The following is a 20855-nucleotide window of genomic DNA, read 5'->3' as shown; positions in this document are numbered from 1 at the left end:
AATTTTATACCCAACTGCCATACTCCCTCTTCCCCCCTTGACCCTGTCATGTCAGTGCTCATAGCTGAAATCTGCTGTGTCGAATGTGGTATATTTTGGTAACAAGGAAACCAGTAGAGCATCCGTGGGAGGTAAGGTGCCACATGACACACAGTGTTGTGCCATTTTCTCATTCTGAGGAATCGGTTGTCATCAAGTTATTAATTTAGTAATTTTTAAACACCTACTGAGACTAAGCAGAAATCTTACAGATCCATTGGCGGGTGACCATCAGGCAGCAAGGCCGGAAGCTGGAAGTGTTTGAATGACAAAAGGGAATATTCCACTCTGTGAGCACAGATGAGCGGTTTCTAAAATTCTCTGAACAGACAAGACTGCCTCCTCTCTCATTCCCACAGCTTGCTTGCCTCAAAGATCTTTTCCCCATATTCTCTGCCTATTAATCTGCTGTGTCTAGAAGCTACTGGAAAAACACATTAGCATTTGTTTTTTGAAATATTTAACTTTGATAAACTTGTTTTTCCCCAGGAATGAATATCAATTATGTAATTTCATTGATCATTGTCTTCCTTCAAATAGATTCAATCAAGGTTTAAATGCAGTGTGAATCTGGTGAAAAAATAAAAACTCACATGTTTGTGAGAAAAAGTAGAGTTGTCATTTCTGTGCGAGCACATCAGAATGCTGAAGTAGATAGAACAGAATCTTGTACTCGTTCTGACCAAAGGGACAAAGACATCTGGTCTAAATGAAGCTGAGTTAAAAATTGTTGGTTTTTCATCGGTGGTGTTTTATGTCTGCACATTTTTTTGGCCCAGGAGTATTTATCAACGATTTCCTCTTCCACTCCATCCCACGTACTGTTTGCTGGGTGATCTTGCTAAAATCCTAGGCAGGCGATGTTGCTTCCTTCATAGTCCTCCCGTGGCTGCCCGCAAGGTTCAGGATTGAACCCAGGCTCCACGGGGCCATCGCCAGAGTGGACGTTGTGCTGCCCGGTACCTGCTCTGCCCTCAGCAGGGTCCAGGACTGCCTTCTCTGCAGGCACGCCTTTCCCTCTTCACGCCCCATCTCCCCATCTCCCAGAGCCTGTGACCCGTATCCGTCGTTCAGGGCTCAGGCCACACTTCACCAGCCCTGGGAAAGCGAATGTCAGCATGCGACGTGCCTTTCCTTCTGCCCTCCTATTTTTTATTATATACTTCAGCCTGATAAGCTCTGGCCCCCTCCTGCTCTCCCCCCTCCCCCCCCGCCCTCCCACTTCAATGTATTCTTGAGATCTGGATTTTTGTTTGTTTGTTTGCCTCTGTGTTGCTAATGGCACATGTAATTGGGGGCATACTAGGGACCTGCCTTTTGCTTGGTATCACGGGAGACTCTGGTTGTACATGGCCATGCTTTGCGATACACAGACATTCGTTTTAAGGGCTTTTTTGAGCTTCTTCTCTTGCTGCCATATGCCTCTGGTCTTGAATTGTCAACCTCTGTATCTAGAGGGTTTCCGGGCTAATGCCATGTTGCCAAATTTCAGTTTCTTCTAATCCTTGGGAGGAAAGCTGTCTTTTCAGGTCTACCTCTGTGTGAATGTATATTAGATTGTTCTTTAGGGAGAGGAAGAGAGTCTGTTTTTTGAATTTAGCTTTTTTATATTAATTCCTTATTCATATTTTTTGCTTTTTTCTTTCCTATAATTTTGTGAGAGCATTTAACATTTCCTTCCATGAATTCAGATTTGCCATTAAATAAGCATTTTCTGGAAAGGCAAATGAACAGTAGAGACAATAAATGAAAAAAAGGTGAATTTGGGACCTGATAAATTCCATCTGTGCTTTTGAGTTTTGAATTGAAGGTAAGAAGTTCATTCTTGAGTCAACCCTATCAAAAGCGTGCTCTGTTGGTGAGGACTATCTGTTCTCATTATTGTCCTGTAATTAAAGCCCAGCCAGAATTATGCTTAACTCTTTCAAAGGGCAAAATCCTAAGTGATCTGACCGGCTAGTTGATGGGCCCCAGGACCAGCTCCTTCTGTATGCCATGTACCAACTAGCCATGGATGCTGAAAAAGTGTAAGAAATAGCTAAGACCAGGACAGCCACCTTCTTGAACTCTTCTTCTGGAAAACCTTCACAAACCTTCTTGTTTTTTTGAAAACTTTTTATTCAGAAATAATTTCAAATCTACAGAAAAGTTGTCAAGAGAATAATACAAAGGACACTCCAATCCCCTTTACCCAGAGTCACTTAACGTTACGCATTTTACTGTTTGCTTTATTATTGAAAGGTAAGTTGCATGCATCGTGGTTCTTTACCTCTGAATACTTTAGTGTGCATTTCCAGAGAATAAGGATATCCTTTTGTGTAACCACAACGCAGTTATCCACTTCAGAGTTAACACGGATGTAACATTTTTATCTAATCTTCCATCTGTATTCCAGTTTTTGACTCTTTAATAATCCTTATAGCATTTTTCATCCTCCAGTAAAGAATTCCGTCTACATTATCGGGTATGACATAGTACATAGTTGTTCTGTCTCCTTAGTTTCCTTGAATCTGGAATATGTCCACAGCCTTTCTTTGCCTTTGTGATGTTGACATTTTTGAAGAGCACCGTATTCCTCCTGCTCTTTTTGATCGAACATTCCTTATTTGGCATGTATCTGATGTTTCCTCATGGTTGGATTCACGTTATGCTTTCCTAGCCAAAATTATACATGTGAGTTTGTATCTTTCTCAGGGATTCACATCTAGGGACACACAATATCCATCTGTCCTTCACCACTGATGTTGATTTTGTTGCTTCAGTCAAGGTGTTACCCACTTTCTCTGCTGTATAGTTACTGTCTTTTTCCCTTGCACTAATAAGCAACCTGTGGGGAGACACTGTAAGACCACGCAGATACCCTGCACCCTATCACAGTTGCCCCTAGAGTTAGCATCCTGTGGTGATGCCTTGCAAACCTGCCGTATGAAAGGGGTTTTTGATGCTAAGGAATTCATGAAGCCCTGTCTGGATATTTGGTCATTTCGAAGCAAGAAGTCACAGCTTCCTCAATCCAAGCCATGGTTTTTTGTTTGTTGGTTTTGTTTTGTTTTTTTAAATGTTTTTTATTTACTTTGAGAGAGAGAGTGCAAGAGGAGGACAGATGCAGGGCTCAAACTCAGGAACCCTGAGATCATGACCTGAGCCAAAGTCGGACGCTTCACCGACTGATCCATCCAGGTGCCCCAGGCCATGGTTTTATGCAGACCATGTTAATTACTGACTGGTATGCTTAAAGGCAGTGAGGAAGGGACGCTGGGCTTGGCATCAGCAAACCAAGGTTTTAGTTCTGATATCGCCAGTCAGTGGTCATCTGACCTACAGAAAGCTGCTTCATTACTTTGAGCCTTAGCCTCCCCTTCTGGCAAATGGGGACAAAGGATGGGGCATATGTAAGAACACTGGGAACTGAAATGACACTCAAGTGTGAAGAAGAAAGACATTTGCATGTTTTGAATATCTACAATATGCTCCAAGTTTTCAACCATTTTGTTATCTTATTTGAAGTGGACATTAACCTAGGTCCATTTGACAAGTAGGAAACTAAGAATCAAGAGGAGTCATGTCACTCGCCTAAAGTCAGTCCAGTTTGTCAGACAGCGAATGCCTGCTATTTGACAGGTCCTTAGCTAGGCAGGGAGGCAGCAAAGGTGAATCAGACACACCCTGTCCTCAAGGCTCAAGGCACACACACAACGAGAAGACAGATCGTGAAAGCACATTACAAAGACGAGGGATAGCAGGTCCAAAACTAGAGGTATATATTGTGTGCCACGTTTCTTCAATCAAGAAATATTTAGAGTGTGCCTAGTAGTCTGGTAATTGGGGATACAGTGGCAAAAAGACAGAGACAGATGGGTGTGGTAGAAGTTAGGTTTAGTGGGGAGACAGACAATAAACAAGTAAACAAATACATGAATGGGATGACCTTGCAGAGTGATAAGCGCTAAGAAGAAACTAGAGAAGGGTGACGTGTTCAAGAACGTTGGCAAGTGCGGGGAATTTACTGAGCTCTGGATTTGTAGCCTGGGTTCGAATCACTCTGGAGTCTGTGTTCTTTCTGTTTCTCTGCACCATACAGTCCTCCTCCCGGGAAGCCAAGTCTCTAAAGCCATCCCTTAGGGTTCAGTTTACCTGGCTCGTTATCAGAGGACAAACGAGGACACAGGTTGAGACCACTAAACCCAGAGAAGACAGTTGCAGGTTTCAGCTGGCCTGAAAATGAAATGGGTTTTCTTTCTTTCCTTTTTTTTTTTTTTAGCAGGAAATTGCAGAAGAATACTCCGTTTTGAGGTGAACTTAACCATAATGGGGACATTCACCTGGCCCCCCCCTTCTCTTAAGTTACCACCTTCCAGTGCTTTGGTCCTCTTGGGTGATGAGAGTTGGTGGCTTTGTTAATTCAGCTAAATGTAGTAATCAGAATAAATTTAGAAAATAAATAAGACACATAGAGATGAGGGAGAAGACAAAATTCAAGTTTTTTTTTTAAATGAAAGAAGATATTTCCTCTTTTATATTTTGTTAAATATTTTATAGCTTAGAGTAATCATATGGATCTACTGGGCTTCAAAGAGCTAGCAAGCCAAATACTAGGAAGTGGCTATCGGGATTGAAAACAGAATTCTTCATCCATTCTTCTTTTTAATTGCCAGTGCCAATAAAAGAAGGTAATGGAGTGTGTCTTTGTTAGTGCAGATGGAATCTAAATAGAACTATAAAGCAATATAATTCTCCCAGGAGATAATCATATCTGGTCAATTGCACCAACTTTGAGAAATGGCTTAAGAACAGTAACATTAGTCCTGTTGGGATCCGTGGTCTCCAGTCCCTTCCAGCCAGGTGACTCTCCATGTTTGTCATCGGTAACATCTTTTTTGCTTGGCCCCTTAAAACAGTGTTGCCCCACAAGAAGTAAAAACTTAAGGGGCAGTAATTTTAAAACTAAGAGGTAGTAAGTCCAGAAACAACTGACACATCCGGGTGGTTATCTCAATAGTCATTCTTTTTTTTTTTTTTTTTTTAATTTTTTTTCAACGTTTATTTTATTTTTGGGATAGAGAGAGACAGAGCATGAACAGGGGAGGGGCAGAGAGAGAGGGAGACACAGAATCGGAAACAGGCTCCAGGCTCTGAGCCATCAGCCCAGAGCCTGACGCGGGGCTCGAACTCACGGACCGCGAGATCGTGACCTGGCTGAAGTCGGACGCTTAACCGACTGCGCCACCCAGGCGCCCCAATAGTCATTCTTTATAAATACGGCATCCTTACAAGCTATAAAAATTCAGCCAAGTTTTTCTTTCTAAATTTATCCTGAAAAATATACATATTCTAAAACTTAGAAAGTAATTGCAAATACATACCAGGGTTCAAATTCCACATTCTTTACCTGACAGTATTTTATTTAATCCTCACAATAGCACAGTAAGGAAGATGCTGTCTCCCCCAGTTGCAGAGGAAGAAACTGAATCTCAGTATTTTGGTCAAGATCAGACACCTGGTATGTGGTCAAGGCTGTCTGATTTCAACACTGACGTTCTCCCACCTCATACCCTGCTGCCTCTTTCTCTCATATTTCAAATGCATTCCATTGGGAAATCCTACCAACTTCGGTTTATCCACTATCTGACCACTTCTTGTGACCACCACTGCTACCAGTAATTTAAGCTGGCACGATCTCTTGCCCTAGACATTCTGCAGTCCCTTCCTCCTCAGCCTCCCTACTCCCATCCTTGCCTGTAGCCCCAGTCTGCTCCCAGCAGTCACAGTCATCTCTTTAAAGCTAAATCAAGGACATTTTACCTCTCTACTAAAAAAAATTCTCCCGTGGCTTTTCATTTCTTTCAGAGTAAAAGCATGAATTCTTAGGACCTACCATGTTCTGATTTCAGACGTTCCACATTATCTCGCCCTCCCAACCCCTCCCCCCGCCGCTATATCTCTGGTCCCCTTGAAGTTCCTCAAACACTCCAAGCACATGTCCACCTCAGGGCCTTTGCACTTGCTGTTCTTGCAGTCTAAAAGGATCTTTACCCAGATAGCCTTTTTGCTAGCTCATATAAGCAAAGATTGACATCTTTGTCACCACATCAGAGAGGTCTTTCTTGGTCACCTGCAGGAACAGCTGCTGTCACCTCTGTCGCTACTCAGGTTTACTTTTCTTTTTCCTTTTTATTATTACCTCCCAATATAGCATACATTTTTTACTGTTTGTAGTCTGTGGGCCCCCACCCCCACCCCAGATGTAAGCTTTGTAAGATTAGGGACTTTCCTTTTGTTCACAACCATATTCCACTGCCTAAAACAGTGTCCTACCAGGTGCTCAGGAAATATTTGTTGTTAAATAAATGCTTTTTGTGATATTACTCTGTTTCTCCTTTTGTTCTATGAATGTTAACATATAAATTCCACATATTCAGAAATAGGCCATTTGTAAGATTATCAGCCAGCCAGTGTTTATCAAGTATTTTCTTTGTACAGGGGCACCTGGGTGGCTCAGTCAGTTAAGGTCCAACTCTTGGTTTCAGCTCAGGTCATGAATCACACAGTTTACAAGTTCGAGCCATGCATTGGGCTCCATGCTAACAGTGCAGAGCCTGCTTGATTTTCTCTCTCTCTCTCTCTCTCTCTCTCTCTCTCTCTCTCTCTCTCTCTCCCTCTCCCCCCTCCCCCCCCCCACCACCTCTCTTTCTGTCCCTCTCCTGCTTGCTCTCTCTCTCTTTCAAAATAAATAAACTTTAAAAAAAGGGGGGAGGATTTTCTTTGTACAGAACATACAACATTTTAACCCCTTCATATGGGGCTTAGGTGTTAAGGTTTATAGGTAATGTTACCGTGAGGCCTTCGCTCAATGCCATGTAGTCAGGGATCTCTGCATCATCAGAGTGATTCCTTTTCCCTAACATTTTCTAGGAAGTCCAGGTAAAAAGCAACAGCCTTTTCGTGGAAATGCTCATCTCATGGTCTGCAAGTAAAATAACACAAACTCCAAAGCTAGGATCTACGTATAGAGTTAGATCTGGAGGATATCAGATCCTGAAATGGAAGATGAATACACAGATGTAAGGAGAAAAGATTCTCTAAAATGCCTCATAGGAGCCACAGCCTCTGCCTTAAGAATGTGAGCCAGTCACACTGTCGAACGTAATACTCCTAAAAGGCAGATGAGACATCGTGTCTAGAATTCCATATTATGCAAATAGACTGGAGCCCGGTGCCCTCTGGATCCATGTTTGCCAAAGCATGGTTGTGAGTTGTTCCAGTCGTTTTTACTCATTTATTATTAATTTTTTAAATGTTTATTTATTTTTGAGAGAGAGAGAGAGGCAGAGCACGAGCAGGGAGGCTGCAAAGAGAGAGGGAGACACAGAGGCTGAAGCAGGCTCCAGGCTCTGAGCTCTCAGCACAGAGCCCGACGCGGGGCTTGAACCCAGAAACCATGAGATCATGACCTGAACCAAAGTCAGATGCTTAACCGACTGAGCCACCCAGGTGCCCCTGTTCTGGTCATTTTTAAATTCAAGAAGACGTGTTTAGTACACGGGTGACGGTATGAGAGATACTTTATCACCTGAAATTACAAGGTTCAGTAGTTGATTCTTGAATATCTGCCGCACAGTGTTGGGCTCCATCTTTCCATTACTCCATGATATGAAGTTCCAGTGGCCTTCCTTCCTATTCTGAGCAAGGCCCCCTAAATTGTCTTGTAAAGACCAAATTACCTAAGCAAGCTACTCCAGTGCATGAGAAAAGGGATACCAAGTTGTCTTCAGGGATTTTTTTTTTCTTGTAAACAGGCTGAATAAGGACAAAACATCAACAGCTTTGCTTTATGGCCTAGTTAGTTATTTTCACTTTGGGATTCTAAGTTGGAAGACCAGGGCACTTGCCTGCACCTATGGCTGTGAAGACCCAGGTTGTTTCCAAGGAGTAGTGTTTATAGTGGCAAAGTTTTGAGCTTAAGCAAGTTGTAAAATCTGTTCTGCCCAAAATACTAACTATAGAAGGGTGAGTACACTCGACCAGTTCACTGTAATGTTTGCATGAGTAGACAGGAAAATGGATTAATTATTGTTTGGGGTTTCTTTTGTTTTTGTTGTTGCTGTTCTTGTTGTTTTAAGAGAGAGAGAGAGAGGGAATGTGAACGGGGGAGGGGCAGAGAGAGAGGGAGACACAGAATCCGAAGCAGGCTGCAGGCTCCCAGCTGTCAGCACAGACCCCGACGTGGGGCTCAAACTCATGAACTGCGAGATCATGACCTGAGCTGAAGTTGAATACTTAACCAACTTAGCCACCCACGCGCTCCCTTGTGTATTGTGTTTTTGTTGAAGTTTTTAAGGAGGGACCTAGATGACATTTTGAGTTACATTTCTTTTACAATAACTTGAAATATCCTTTTTATTTTTTAAATTTAATTTATTTTTTAAATTTACATCCAAGTTAGTTAGCGTATAGTGCAACAATGATTTCAGGAGTAGATTCCTTAATGCCCCTTACCCATTTAGCCCATCCCCCTTCCCATAACCCCTCCTGTAACCCTCTGTTTATTCTCCGTATTTAAGAGTCTCTTATGTTTTGTCTCCCTCCCTGTTTTTATATTATTTTTGCTTCCCTTCCCTTGTGTTCATCTGTTTTGTATCTTAAATTCCTCATATGAGTGAAGTCATATATTTGTCTTTCTCTGACTAATTTTGCTTAGCATAATACCCTCTAGTTCCATCCATGTGGTTGCAAACGGCAAGATTTCATTCTTTTTGATTGCTGAGTAATACTCCATTGTATATATACACCACATCTTTTTTATCCATTCATCCATCGATGGACATTCGGGCTCTTTCCATACTTTGGCTATTGTCGATAGTGCTGCTATAAACATTGGGGTGCATGTACCCTTTCGAAACGGCATACCTGTATCCCTTGGATAAATACCTAGTTGTGCAGTTGCTGGGTCATAGGGTAGTTCTATTTTCAACTTTTTGAGGAACCTCCATACTGGTTTCCAGAGTGGCTGCACCAGCTTGCATTGCCACCAACAACGCAAAAGAGATCCTCTTTCTCCGCATCCTCGCCAATATCTGTTGTTGCCTGAGTTGTTAATGTTAGCCATTCTGCCAGGTGTGAGGTGGTATCCCATTGTGGTTTTGATTTGTATTTCCCTGATGATGAGTGATGCTGAGCATTTTGAAATACCCTTTTTAATTTCTTGGCAAGTAACTAGACCTATACATTTATCTTGGTTTAGATAGATGATCTTGTGTAAGCTTCAGAATATCTAAAATTTTGGTCTAACCTCTCATATTAACACTGTCAACTTACTGGTATAATTAATTTTCTGGACTGCAGCAGTGGAAGGGGACCCCACTACAGTTCTTCAGTGCTGTGCACACTGAGGTATTCTGTTGCTAAGTCATCAGGAAATCTGTGCGCCCCTCCTGTGTGCTAGGTCTGCTTTAAGTACTGGCAATAGAGTGGTGATTAACGCCATGTTTTCTTAGGGTTTGTGCTCTAGAAATCACTACTGTCCAGTGCTTGGGTTTAGTTTTCTGTTGAGTGTAGCTTTCCTCCTGCCCCTGCCTCACACAATTCCAACACTTGAACCGCACTGCACAGATCCCAGCTCCCTGAGAACATCACGCTCATTCTCTCTCTCTCTCTCTCCTTTTCTCTGCCCCTGCTATTCTCAGTACCCGAAACATTCTCCACTTGTTTGTTTACCTGGCAAACTCCTCCACTTTAAGACAGAGCTCTAAAGTTATTTCATCTCTGAATCCTTTGCATCTTCTGCCAGCCCACGTTAATTGCCTTGACTTTAAACCACTGTCAGAAATTAATAAATACCCTTTCCAGAATTGGATTGGCATTTCTTTACTGGAAGAACATTGATTAAGTTGGGATTCCTAGGCATGTGTCTCCTGTCTCCACCTCTGGAGCTGGGAGGCTCCCTAGGCTATCTGGATGGGTTAGCTGAATGGTGAGCTAACTTGTGCTGCCATCAAGTGGTTCAGCCAGGCAGTGTGACTTAATTCTTCTGCAAGATCAAACTAGTCCGATTTCTGCCATGTATCTACAGAGAGAGGGAGGGTGATAATCTCATTGTGTAATCGGAAGGTATGATTATGAGACCATATTCATCCTGAGGCACTTAAAACTTTATGGTATCCTTGGCAGGCTTGTGATCTGTAAATGGGAACGTGTTTTTGATCTTTACTTTTCTGTAACCAGGAAACCCGAGACAGAGATGTGACACGGCTTGCTTATGCGCCTTCATTATTTGAGACAGAGCACAGTGCATATGCTTTCTTTTGCTTTGCTTTTGCTACTCAGCTTGGTGAACAACGTTTTCTTTCCTTATCCGTTGTATGAGCCTCAGCAAACATTTCATACTGTGTTAGTCTGAGATCTCTCTTCGGTTTGTGCTCTCATATACTGTATCCTTGCTGCAATATGGCTTTAAAAGTAAAGGCCTTTTTGACAAAATATTTTTGCTCTGTAAGTGGGAGATAGGTGGATAGTGACAAACAAATTCTCAAAAACCAAGAGTCACCTAATCAAAGTCTGCCCAGGTATGGAGGTACTTTGGGGACGTTAGTTTACTTAGTGCACATCTCAATTTTACTTCTGTACCTCTAGTAAAGTTTTTTATTTTGACCACCAGGTGTTGGATCCTTTTGTTTAATAGAAGTATCATTGTAATTTGTACTCTTTCCTCTCATGCATGTGTGATAAACAAGCCCAAGTTACTTCAAGCTAGAAGGGTCCTTTTGCATCATGACTCAGTACCATTGTAATAGGGTTCCTTTATATTCTATGTTGGATCCTGTCCAAATGTATCAAACATAAGCAGTAGAGAACCTGACACTAGTTAAGTTCTTCTAACAGGTTGTGTTTAGACCTGTCATCCCACACCACCTCCATCAAGTGTCCCTTGCTTACCCAAGCTGTTGCCATATGGTCATAGTGTCTCCCCCACAAAGAACAAAAGAAAGAAAAGGTGAGGTGACCCTATCTTATTAGTAGCAAAGTTTATAAAGCTCAGATGCAGAATGATAATAAACTAGGGAAGAAGAGTGGTTGTCAAAGGCTGAGAAAGGGAAATGCTTAGTTTAGAGGGACCAAAGCTGGTAGAACCATCTTAATGAACCACAAATTGTGAAGACAATTAGCATCATCTCTTGAGGAGGATCAGATGTCAAAAATCTACGTGGTGGTTTTGTAATGGTGCTCAATTCAGAGTAGAAAGAGTATCCTATCTGGAATCTCTGCCCTCTAGATTTGTTCATTGCCTTCTTTTGAAAGGTTCACAGACATTTACTTCTGCTTATATTTAATACTTTTTCAGTCTCATATTGTTTCATTGATAGATTGCCTTGTTACAGTTTACTTTATCTGTCATGTATCCTCTCAAGCTGGCTTTCCATGTGCTTCTCTCTCTCAAGGTACACACTTTAGATTTCACCAAAAGGTTTCTGCGTTTGTGCCACTGAGAGCAATCAGGCGTCATTAGATTCTGGATTAGTTGCTTTCCTAATTACCAGTGTGTTTTTTTGGGGGGCGGGGGCTGTTGCCTTTCTAGAGTGTCCTGCCATTCTTCATAGCTACAAAGCTGTCTAAAATCCGAAAGCCCACTCTGGATACGCCCTCTGCAGAGACCTTCGTGAAGTCTGCGATTAAAACGGTGGGCTTGCAGTCCCGAACCACTGGATACCTGATCCATTCTCTTATGGTATGTAGATTTTCAAGTCTCAAATCAGTAGTTTGCTATGGGGTTTTCATTCCCACTGAGTCACAAAATAGCATGTGATGTATTAGCATATATGCATTGTCTAGACTTACTAACAAGGCATCTGTGTTGTGTTTTGTTTTTAAGTTTATTTATTTTGAGAGATAGAGAGAGAGTGTGTGTGGGTGTGGGTGTGTGCACAAGCCGGGGAGGTGCAGAGAGAGAGAGCAGGGAGAGAGAGAATCCCAAGCAGGTTCCACGCTGTCAGCGTGGTTTTATTTTAGAAGTTACCTACAAAGAAAACAACAATAAAGTAAAACATAAGATCAGATGCTTTAAGTTAGCTCAAATTATAGGCTGTAATTACCTATCTCCCCATTTCTTTCCCTAGGGCTCGATAATTTCAGTCATGCCTACCTGGCTGTATTTTAAAATAACCACGAATATGGGCAAATCCACGCGGGCTCGCTATCTGAAGAAAGCCAAGAAGAATTAAGCATCGATAACTGCACTGAGTAGCTTGGCTGGGTGCACCAACCTACACAGGATTCTGGCAAGACACCCCCCTCTCCAAAATCTGCGGTTGTCATTTATCAATTACTAATAAGGCTAAATGTTGTCATAATTGGGAGGAGAGCAGAAGTTGATTTCAGGAATTCCAGACATATATTCTGGATCCTACCAGGAGTTATTTTGAAGTTTAATATAAATGCTCATATCAAATGGACATAGAACTAACACTAGCAAGAACAGTGTAATGGGAAGGAACATGATTGTAGCAAATCACAGAACGACAGAGACAGACGTAATGCTTCAGTAGTTTCGTCTGGCCAAAATGCCAACGATGATGATCTTTGTATTTTCTCTGAAATATACTTTAAAAAGTAATGGCCAGCTCCCCCCACCCCCCATTTTTTTTTAAACACTTTTGGGGGAGTGGAGCTGAATTGATTCACTTATGGGAGGACATATTGCAATATACATCACTAGAAGGTTTTCTAAAAGTATGTCCCGGCTTGTACATTTATATGGAACTTTTTATGCTCAAAGGTAGCTGATCACATAAAAATAAGACATGAAATATGGAGTTCTTTTTGACACATGAAGCCTGCTAAAATATGCTTTCCTCTGATACATATTTCTTTTCAGTTTAAATGCATGTAAATACTGAAGGCTATATGGTATGATTTATAAAGGTAAATGGACCAGAAAGTACACTGAGGTGGGCAGCCGCTTATGGTGTCACTAAAACCGTTATCCAGGAAAGTGGCTTGCTTAGTCCCCAGCCTCTTCTGTTTCTGCACTGCACCAATACTGCTCACATATGTGACCACACGCTATTCCCACCACAGTAATGATAACAGAGAAGTGGCCTTGTAGTTTTAAACTGATACCCTATTGATAGCAATATGACTAGTTTTAATAAAAGGTGATAGAACCATGGTGTTGATTGAAAAAATGTATTTCTTTCGTACTCGAAATTAAGGCTGTTTTTACACTGGCTTAATATAAATTGAGACTTACTTTTATCCTGCTCCATAACTTGTTTGAAGGAAATCATCAAGAAATAATTCAATGTTGTGAAACATGCAATACAGAAGATAGGTCTTTACCAAGGCTGTGGTTCTTAGGCTCTGAGTTTTAAGCACTAGGAGATTTGTCCCAAAAAAAAAAAAAAAAAAAAAAAAAAAAGTAAATTGCAGTGTTTAGGCGTTTCTAGCTTTTAATTTTGCCAGCTGAGGACGCAAAATAAAAACAGGAAGATCCAAAGTACTATCTGCTGTTAGCATCATTATATAGTTGAAAAGGCATTTTAGTACCAAAAAAAGTAAGAACATAATCTCAGAATCATTTAAATTGAATTAACTAAATTTTATGAAAAACACACTGCCTTTTTTGCTCTCATTTTGTTGTAGAAAGGTGAAGCCACAGTGACCTGGGCAATATTTTATTTTACACATTGGTTGGTTAATGGTTGCAGGTGATAGCTTTCAGTGGAGAGTTGGTAGAACCGGGAAGGGATTGATTTACAAGCGTACAAAATACTTCCTCTTCTGTCCGAGTTAGAAAATAGTTGCATTCTGATTAGGAAATCCCTTAGCAATCTCAAAACTTCTGAAGCTATAGCTTTTGCTACTTCAACTTAGCAACTAGTATCTCTTATATTTGACACTCAGGTTTGCAGATAAGTGCATGAAAGTCTGTTTCCAGGCACATGAAAAGAAAAAGCTCATGAAAAGAGAAACCACCGTATTCCAAACTTTCAAAATAGCAGAGCACAATTTTTAGACCTAACTTTATATCAACTTAATATTATGTCTGATATGTGCCAGGTAAGGTCTGAACCCGAAAAAAGGAGAATAAAAGAGACCTGTAGATTCATATAGAATCAGCTCACCTCACAACACAGTAAGCCAGATTTTCATTTCCTGTTCTTCCATTGTTCCCACAGGGCAGCACGGGGGCGGGGCGGGGGGCACGGGAGGAACTGCCCTACACACACGATGACGTTGCCATTCTCATTTGTCTCATCCCACGTGCACTGGGAATGAATACAGATGTTCTGATCATTCTCAACTTCCTCAGATGTGGTCCTGTCCTAAATGAAGGAGGCCGTCTCATTTGATACTTAGTGCAAGAAAATCCGATAGCACTGAATTTTCTAGGGAGCGAACATTAGTGCGACACCACACAGACGGTGTCTATGTGGTGTGAGAGAGCTTTATTGTGATGACAATGAAATGAACTTTAAGTAGCACTCTAAGTGTTTAAGTCTTGACACCAAAAATTACCTGAGGTTGAGATGGTCCTGGGTTCTGCTACCTTCTCTGGAGTTTACCAGCATCAAAAGAAATCATCAGAGCTTTTTATTGAATATGTTGGAAACTAATTCAATTTAAAAAAAATTTTTAAGGACTCACTACTTTGTACTTTGATACTCCTCTCATGATGAAAACTTATAAATGTGGACAGAATTTAAGTTCCCTTGTGTAATGTATTTCTGTTGAGGATTATATGGAGATATCTAGTAATGGAACACTGTGTAGCATGTCCATAAACATATTACATCAATGTTGACGTGATGATGGCATATTACAGCTTGTTCACTCTCCTTTTTATGTGCGTCACTGAAAAGCAAGCAAAATGGGTAGGACAAAAGGATGTAAGGCAGGCTTGTCTTCCTAATTACAAAAGTTTCTAGACATACTGTTGTGTGCGTTTATTGAGCACTAACCATGTGCTCTTCTGGATGCCAGAGAAACTATAGTGAACAAAGCAGACAAAAACTCTTGCCCCTGTAGAGCTTCCATGTGAACGGGGGGAAGGGGAGGCGAGCAAATTAGGGAGACAGGTTAAAAAACAAGCAAATAAAGAAAAATAATAACATAGTATAAGTCCTGTATGCTATGGGGGGAACATGAAGCAAGGTAAGAAGGAGGGGGAATCCACGTAGGTAGGGTAAGGGTGGGAGGCTTGTGAATTTAAAGAAGGTACTCATGGTAGGCCGTGGAGAAAGGTGGCATTTGAACAGTCCTGGGGAAGCCTTTCAGCTATGTGGGAGAAGGGCATATCAGGCAGACCAGCCTGTGCAAAGAACCCAAGGAGAGCGTGTGCCTGGTATGTTCCAAGAATAGCTAGGAGTGCATACATATACTCAAAGTGTATGCTAGGTGAACTCTTCCTTGAAGATTTCAGAGATCTAGGTTAGTTACGACTTTCTACCATAAAATTACCTTTTCGTTCTTGGTTATAATTCACGATCTTTGTATTGCTGAATTCAATTTGCTGGTATTTTATTTGGAATTTTTGCATCTCTATTGAAAACATTGGTTTGCAATCTTTCTCCTACTTGTCTGGCTTTCATATCAGTGTTATAAGTTCATTAAATGAGCTGGGACGTGTTGCTTATTTTACTATGCTCTGGAAGACTCTGTAAAAGATTGGAGCGATCTTTTTCCGTCGAAGCTTATAAAACCATCTGGCCCTAGTATTTATTTGTGGGAAGATTCTTAACTACCGATTATGTTGCTTTAATGGTAAATAAGACAACTCAAGCTTTATACTTTTTCTTGAGTTCATTTTGAAAAAAAAATTATTTCTAAACATTTACTCATATTTCCCCCCCAGATTTATTAACATAATGTAATTCAAGGTATCTTTGTATTTTTTAAGCTTCCTCTTTCCTTTACCAATAATCTTTGTGTCCTCTCGTTTTCTTTTCCTTGACCATTTTGCTAGAAATTTGTCTCCTTTATTAGTTTTTTTAATGTTTATTTATTAATTAAAAAAAAATTTTTTTAACGTTTATTTATTTTTGAGACAGAGAGAGACAGAGCATGAACGGGGGAGGGTCACAGAGAGAGGGAGACACAGAATCTGAAACAGGCTCCAGGCTCCGAGCTGTCAGCACAGAGCCTGACGCGGGGCTCGAACCCACGGACTGTGAGATCATGACCTGAGCCGAAGTCGGGCGCTTAACCGACCAAGCCACCCAGGCACCCCATAATGTTTATTTATTAATTTTTGAGAGAGAGTGAGCACGTGAGCAGGGGAGGAAGAGAGAGAGAAGGAGAGACAGAGAATCCCAAGCAGGCTCTGCACTGTCAGTGCAGAGAGCCCAATGTGGGGCTTGAACTCAACCCATGAACTGTGAGATCATGACCCAAGCCAAAGTCAGATGTTTAACTGACTAAGCTACCCAGGCACCCCCTTTATTAGTTTTTAAAGAACTATCTTTTGGCTTTGTTGATCCTCTCTGCCCTTTTCACTTTATGGTCTCCTGATTTTTGGCAGTTTATTCTGTTATTTTTCTTATTTCATAAATTGAACATTTCATTCAGGTTTAATATTTTTTTCTATTCTGACATAAACATCTACTGTTCCAGGTTTAATTATCTTTTGCTACATTCCACAATTTGTGTGTGTGTGTGTGTATACATAAACATGTATATACACATTTTTTTGAGTGCTAATATTGAAATTTACATTAAGACTTCTTTGACCTATGAATTGTTTAGAAATGTTTTTATTTTTACTTTTTAATGTTTATTCTTGAGAGAGAGAGAGAGAGAGAGAGAGAGACTGAGTGCGAGTGGGAGAGGGGCAGAGAGTGAGAAGGAGACACAGAATCCGAAGCAGGCTCCAGGCTCTGAGCTGTCAGCACAGAGCCTGACGTGGGGCTTGAACTCACGAACAGCGAGATCAAGACATGAGCCGAAGTTGAACGCTTAACTGACTGAGCTGCCCAGGCGCCCCTAGAAATGTTTTTAAAAGCACAAATTCAAGTTTTTATAAATGCTATTTCCTTTTTGAAGAGCTTGTGTTGGTATCATCATTAATAATACAGCTATACATTTTGTGCATTTTGATATCATGGACTGAAGATACTATGCCACTTATGTGGTATTCCTGCCAAAAATTTATAATCTGAACCTAATCAAGTAGAAATATCAGAAAAATTGAGGGATATTTCACAACATAACCACCTTATATTTGTCAAAATCTTCAGATTAAAGAAGATTGAAGAGGGGCGCCTGGGTGGCGCAGTCGGTTAAGCGTCCGACTTCAGCCAGGTCACGATCTCGCGGTCTGTGAGTTCGAGCCCCGCGTCGGGCGCTGGGCTGATGGCTCAGAGCCTGGAGCCTGTTTCCGATTCTGTGTCTCCCTCTTTCTCTGCCCCTCCCCCGTTCATGCTCTGTCTCTCTCTGTCCCAAAAATAAATAAACGTTGAAAAAAAAATTAAAAAAAAAAAAAGAAGATTGAAGAAATGTCACAAGTAAATGTTACATGATCTTGGATTGAATCTTGATTAAGAAATTTTTGAGACAATGGGTGAGGTTTAAGAAAGGTCTGTAGAATATATAATAGCATTGTATCAATGTGAATTTCCTGAGTTTGATCATTGTACTGTGGTTATTCAAGGAAAAGCCCTTGGTTTTTAAGAAAATGCACACTAGAGGGGAGCCTGGGTGGCTCAGTCGGTTAAGCATCTGACTTCAGCTCAGGTCATGATCTCACGGTTCATGGGTTCAAGCCCCACTTCAGACTCTGTGCTGACAGCTCAGCATGGAGCCTGCTTCGGATGCTGTGTCTCCCTGTGTCTCTGCCCCTCCCCCACTCACTCACGCACTCTCTCTCTCTCTCTCTCTCTCTCTCTCTGTCTCAAAAATAAATAAACCATTAAAAAAAAAGAAAATACACACTAGAGTATTTAGGGATAATGGGACATTATATTTGCAATCTTAAAAGGTTCATAAAAAATCATGTATACAGAAAACAGTAAAGCAAATGTGTTAAAATGTTAACATTGAAAGAATCTAGGTGAAAGGTAGTATTGGGAATTCTTTGTACTGCTTTGCAGATTTCCTATAAATCTGAAATTGTTTCAGAATACAAAAGTTAAATTTTTATTACTGATTTCTAAATAATTGCATTGTGGTCAAAGAACATGTGAGTACGACACAGCTTGGGCAAGTCGGAACCATTCTCGACTTCAGTTTTGCCTTCTGAAAACGGAATAGTAACAGCACCTATCTTGTGGATTGTTGGTGAGCATGAATTCATACACACACACACACACACACACACACACACACACACACACACACACCTGTTGTAGTGGCTGAATAATGGTCCCCAAAGATAACCAGGTCCCAATCCCTGTACCCTGTAAATGCTATTATCTTATGTGGAAAGAGGTCTTTGCAGGTTAATGGAGGATCTTGAGATGAGATGAGATTATCCAGATGGGCCCCATGGAATCCTAGATATCCTTAGTAGAAGGAAGATAACACACAGAAGAGGAGACAGCAGTGTGACCCCAGAGGCAGAGATTGCAATGTTGCAGCCACAAGTCAAGGAATGCCACTGGCCACCAGAAACTGTTAGAGGCCAGGAATGGATTATTCCCCAGAGGTTCTGGAGCATCCAGGGTCCAGCCAACATTTTGATTTTGGCCTAGCACCTGGCTTTGGACTTCTGGCCTCCAGAACTGTGAGGGAGTAATCTTGTTTTAAGCCACCGAGTTTATGGTAATGTTCCAGCAGCCATAGAAAACCAATAAAAATGTCAACTTTTTATTACTATTCTCAGAAATTTTATGAGATGTATTTTATGTCTATGGCCAATTTTTAAAACGTACCATATGTGCTTTAGAAAAATGTTTATTTACTAATTGTTATCTTCTATATATGTCCATTAAATTAAGCTTGTTAACTGAATCCAAATCTTCCACATCTTTGCTAACGTTCGTTTGCCTGACCTGTCAATAGCTGAGAGAAGTGTTTTGAATTCCGTCACTGTAGTGATGGATTGTCAGATTCCCCTGCTTTATCAGCCCTTGCTTCATACATTTTGAGGCTATCTTGGTACATGAATAAAGTTAGAATCATGCCTTTCTGGTGAGTTGAACTCTTTTTTGGTCATGTAGTGACAATCTCATTACTAATGCTTTTTGCCTTAAAGCCTGTTTTCTGCAGTACCCAACTAGCTCTCTCTGCTTTATTTTGGTTAGTATTTAGTAGTATTTAGTTTTCAATCATTTTACTATTTTTCTATGTATCTTTCATGTAAATTCCAATTATCTGTTGAAAATCTACCTTTTTCACCTTCCTTTCCTCTGTTTTTATAAGTCTTCATAATAGTTTTAAAGTTCTTACCTGCTTCCTCCTGCATGTGGATCATCCATGGGTCTACGTATTTTTTTCTTTTGATGATCAGTCACATTTTTCTGCCTCCTTGCAGGTCCCATAATTTTTTCTTTTTCTTTTTTTTTTTTTTTGTATGCCAGACATTCCATATAAAAGAACCATTAAGACTGAAGTCAGTGTTATTCTCCAGAGAGGGTTTGCCTCTTCCCTGTTGGATAGGGTGAGAACTGATCACTCCAATCCAAACAGGTATTGAGCCTGAGCTAAAGCTAGGTTGCCTCTTTATTAGACTCAGTGCCCCTGCAGTTCCAAATGTCAGCGGGATGAAACCTGTCACATGCTTCTTGTGGGCTCTTCCTCCTCAGAACTTTATTTTTTAAGCACAGTAAGACTATAGAAGGTTTCACCTTGTCTTCTCAGTCCCTTCCTCTCCCTTCTGTTGTTCTAATACTCAGCAAATGTCTCAAAGGGCAAACTCTTGCATTTGGGGGTTCCTCCAGATTCCAATCCATCATGCCATCCTGATGGCTGCCAAAAGGTCTGTTGGATTCTCCTTCGCCTCATAGAAATGCCACTGCCTTTAGCAAGCCCAATCCTCAGCTCTTGCACTCAGAAAATGTCCCCGGAGAAAAACATGGCCAACATACTTGGCCAGGGTTCTTTATCATTTTAGTTAAGCCCATTGTATCACAGATCTCTAGAGTCTTCAGAGAAAAACAAAACTCATTTACTTGTTTATTTCTATGTACAATGGAGTAATTGCTTGCTACTAACATGTCGTCCCCCCCCCCCCCCCGCCGCCCCCGCCAAGTAGCATCTTCACTGAGGTTTTAGTTTTTGTTGTTACATTTGGTTCTTCAAAAATAGCTTTGCATTTTTTGATGATTTTGAATTAATGCTTGTAATACTTTTATTTATTTAAACGTTAAGCATCCTTATATTGTGTATCTAATAGTTCCCAAAAATCCAACAATTTTTTGGTAGATATTTCTACTGTTTCTGCTGACTCTTGCTAATGGTGCTTTAGTTCCCTGTATTTTCCATGATTTGTGTGTGTGTGTGTGTGTGTGTGTACACGTGTGTTTATGGTCACTAGAACTGTATGGGAATTATTCAAGGCCTTATTGAGTGTAAATTTGCCTGGTGGGATCTGTGTTTGCATTAGACATGGGGGCGCTACCAGTTTTCATCTGCCTTAAAATTCCTACTTTGTGCAGTTTTGGGGTTTTTGTTGTTCTTGGGTTTGGGGAAAAGGCCAGGGGGGTTGTGTAAATGGTGTTAATTCAGCCCCTATGTAAAGTTAGGCTAGCGGCCTTGAATTCTCAGGGGTGACTTTTTTCCATCCTGAGTTAAGGCCAAAACAAAAAAAGTTTTCTTGTTGTTGGCCTGTGAGATTTCTCTTCTGTCACACCCCACAGCCCCAGTTCATCCTTTCTCTGAGTATGGAG

At 40.9% G+C, this 20855-nt stretch overlaps 1 protein-coding gene across 1 annotated transcript in view; it reads left to right on the top strand.

Annotated features, from left to right (window-relative positions):
* HSD17B12 (hydroxysteroid 17-beta dehydrogenase 12) overlaps nucleotides 1-13201 on the top strand; it is a 167919-nt gene extending 154718 nt beyond the window's left edge. Inside the window, exons 10-11 of the mRNA XM_025928103.2 lie at nucleotides 11612-11761; nucleotides 12150-13201. Coding sequence (XP_025783888.1) covers nucleotides 11612-11761; nucleotides 12150-12254 — 255 coding nt within the window. The 3' untranslated portion in view covers nucleotides 12255-13201. The remainder of the gene's footprint in view (nucleotides 1-11611; nucleotides 11762-12149) is intronic.
* The last annotated feature ends 7654 nt before the right edge of the window (nucleotides 13202-20855 follow it).

The sequence above is a fragment of the Puma concolor genome, chromosome D1 (genome assembly GCF_028749965.1).
Source record: "Puma concolor isolate L17-30 chromosome D1, mPumCon1.1.hap2, whole genome shotgun sequence".
Taxonomy (NCBI): domain Eukaryota; kingdom Metazoa; phylum Chordata; class Mammalia; order Carnivora; family Felidae; genus Puma; species Puma concolor.
This window is presented reverse-complemented; position numbering and strand designations above follow the sequence as displayed.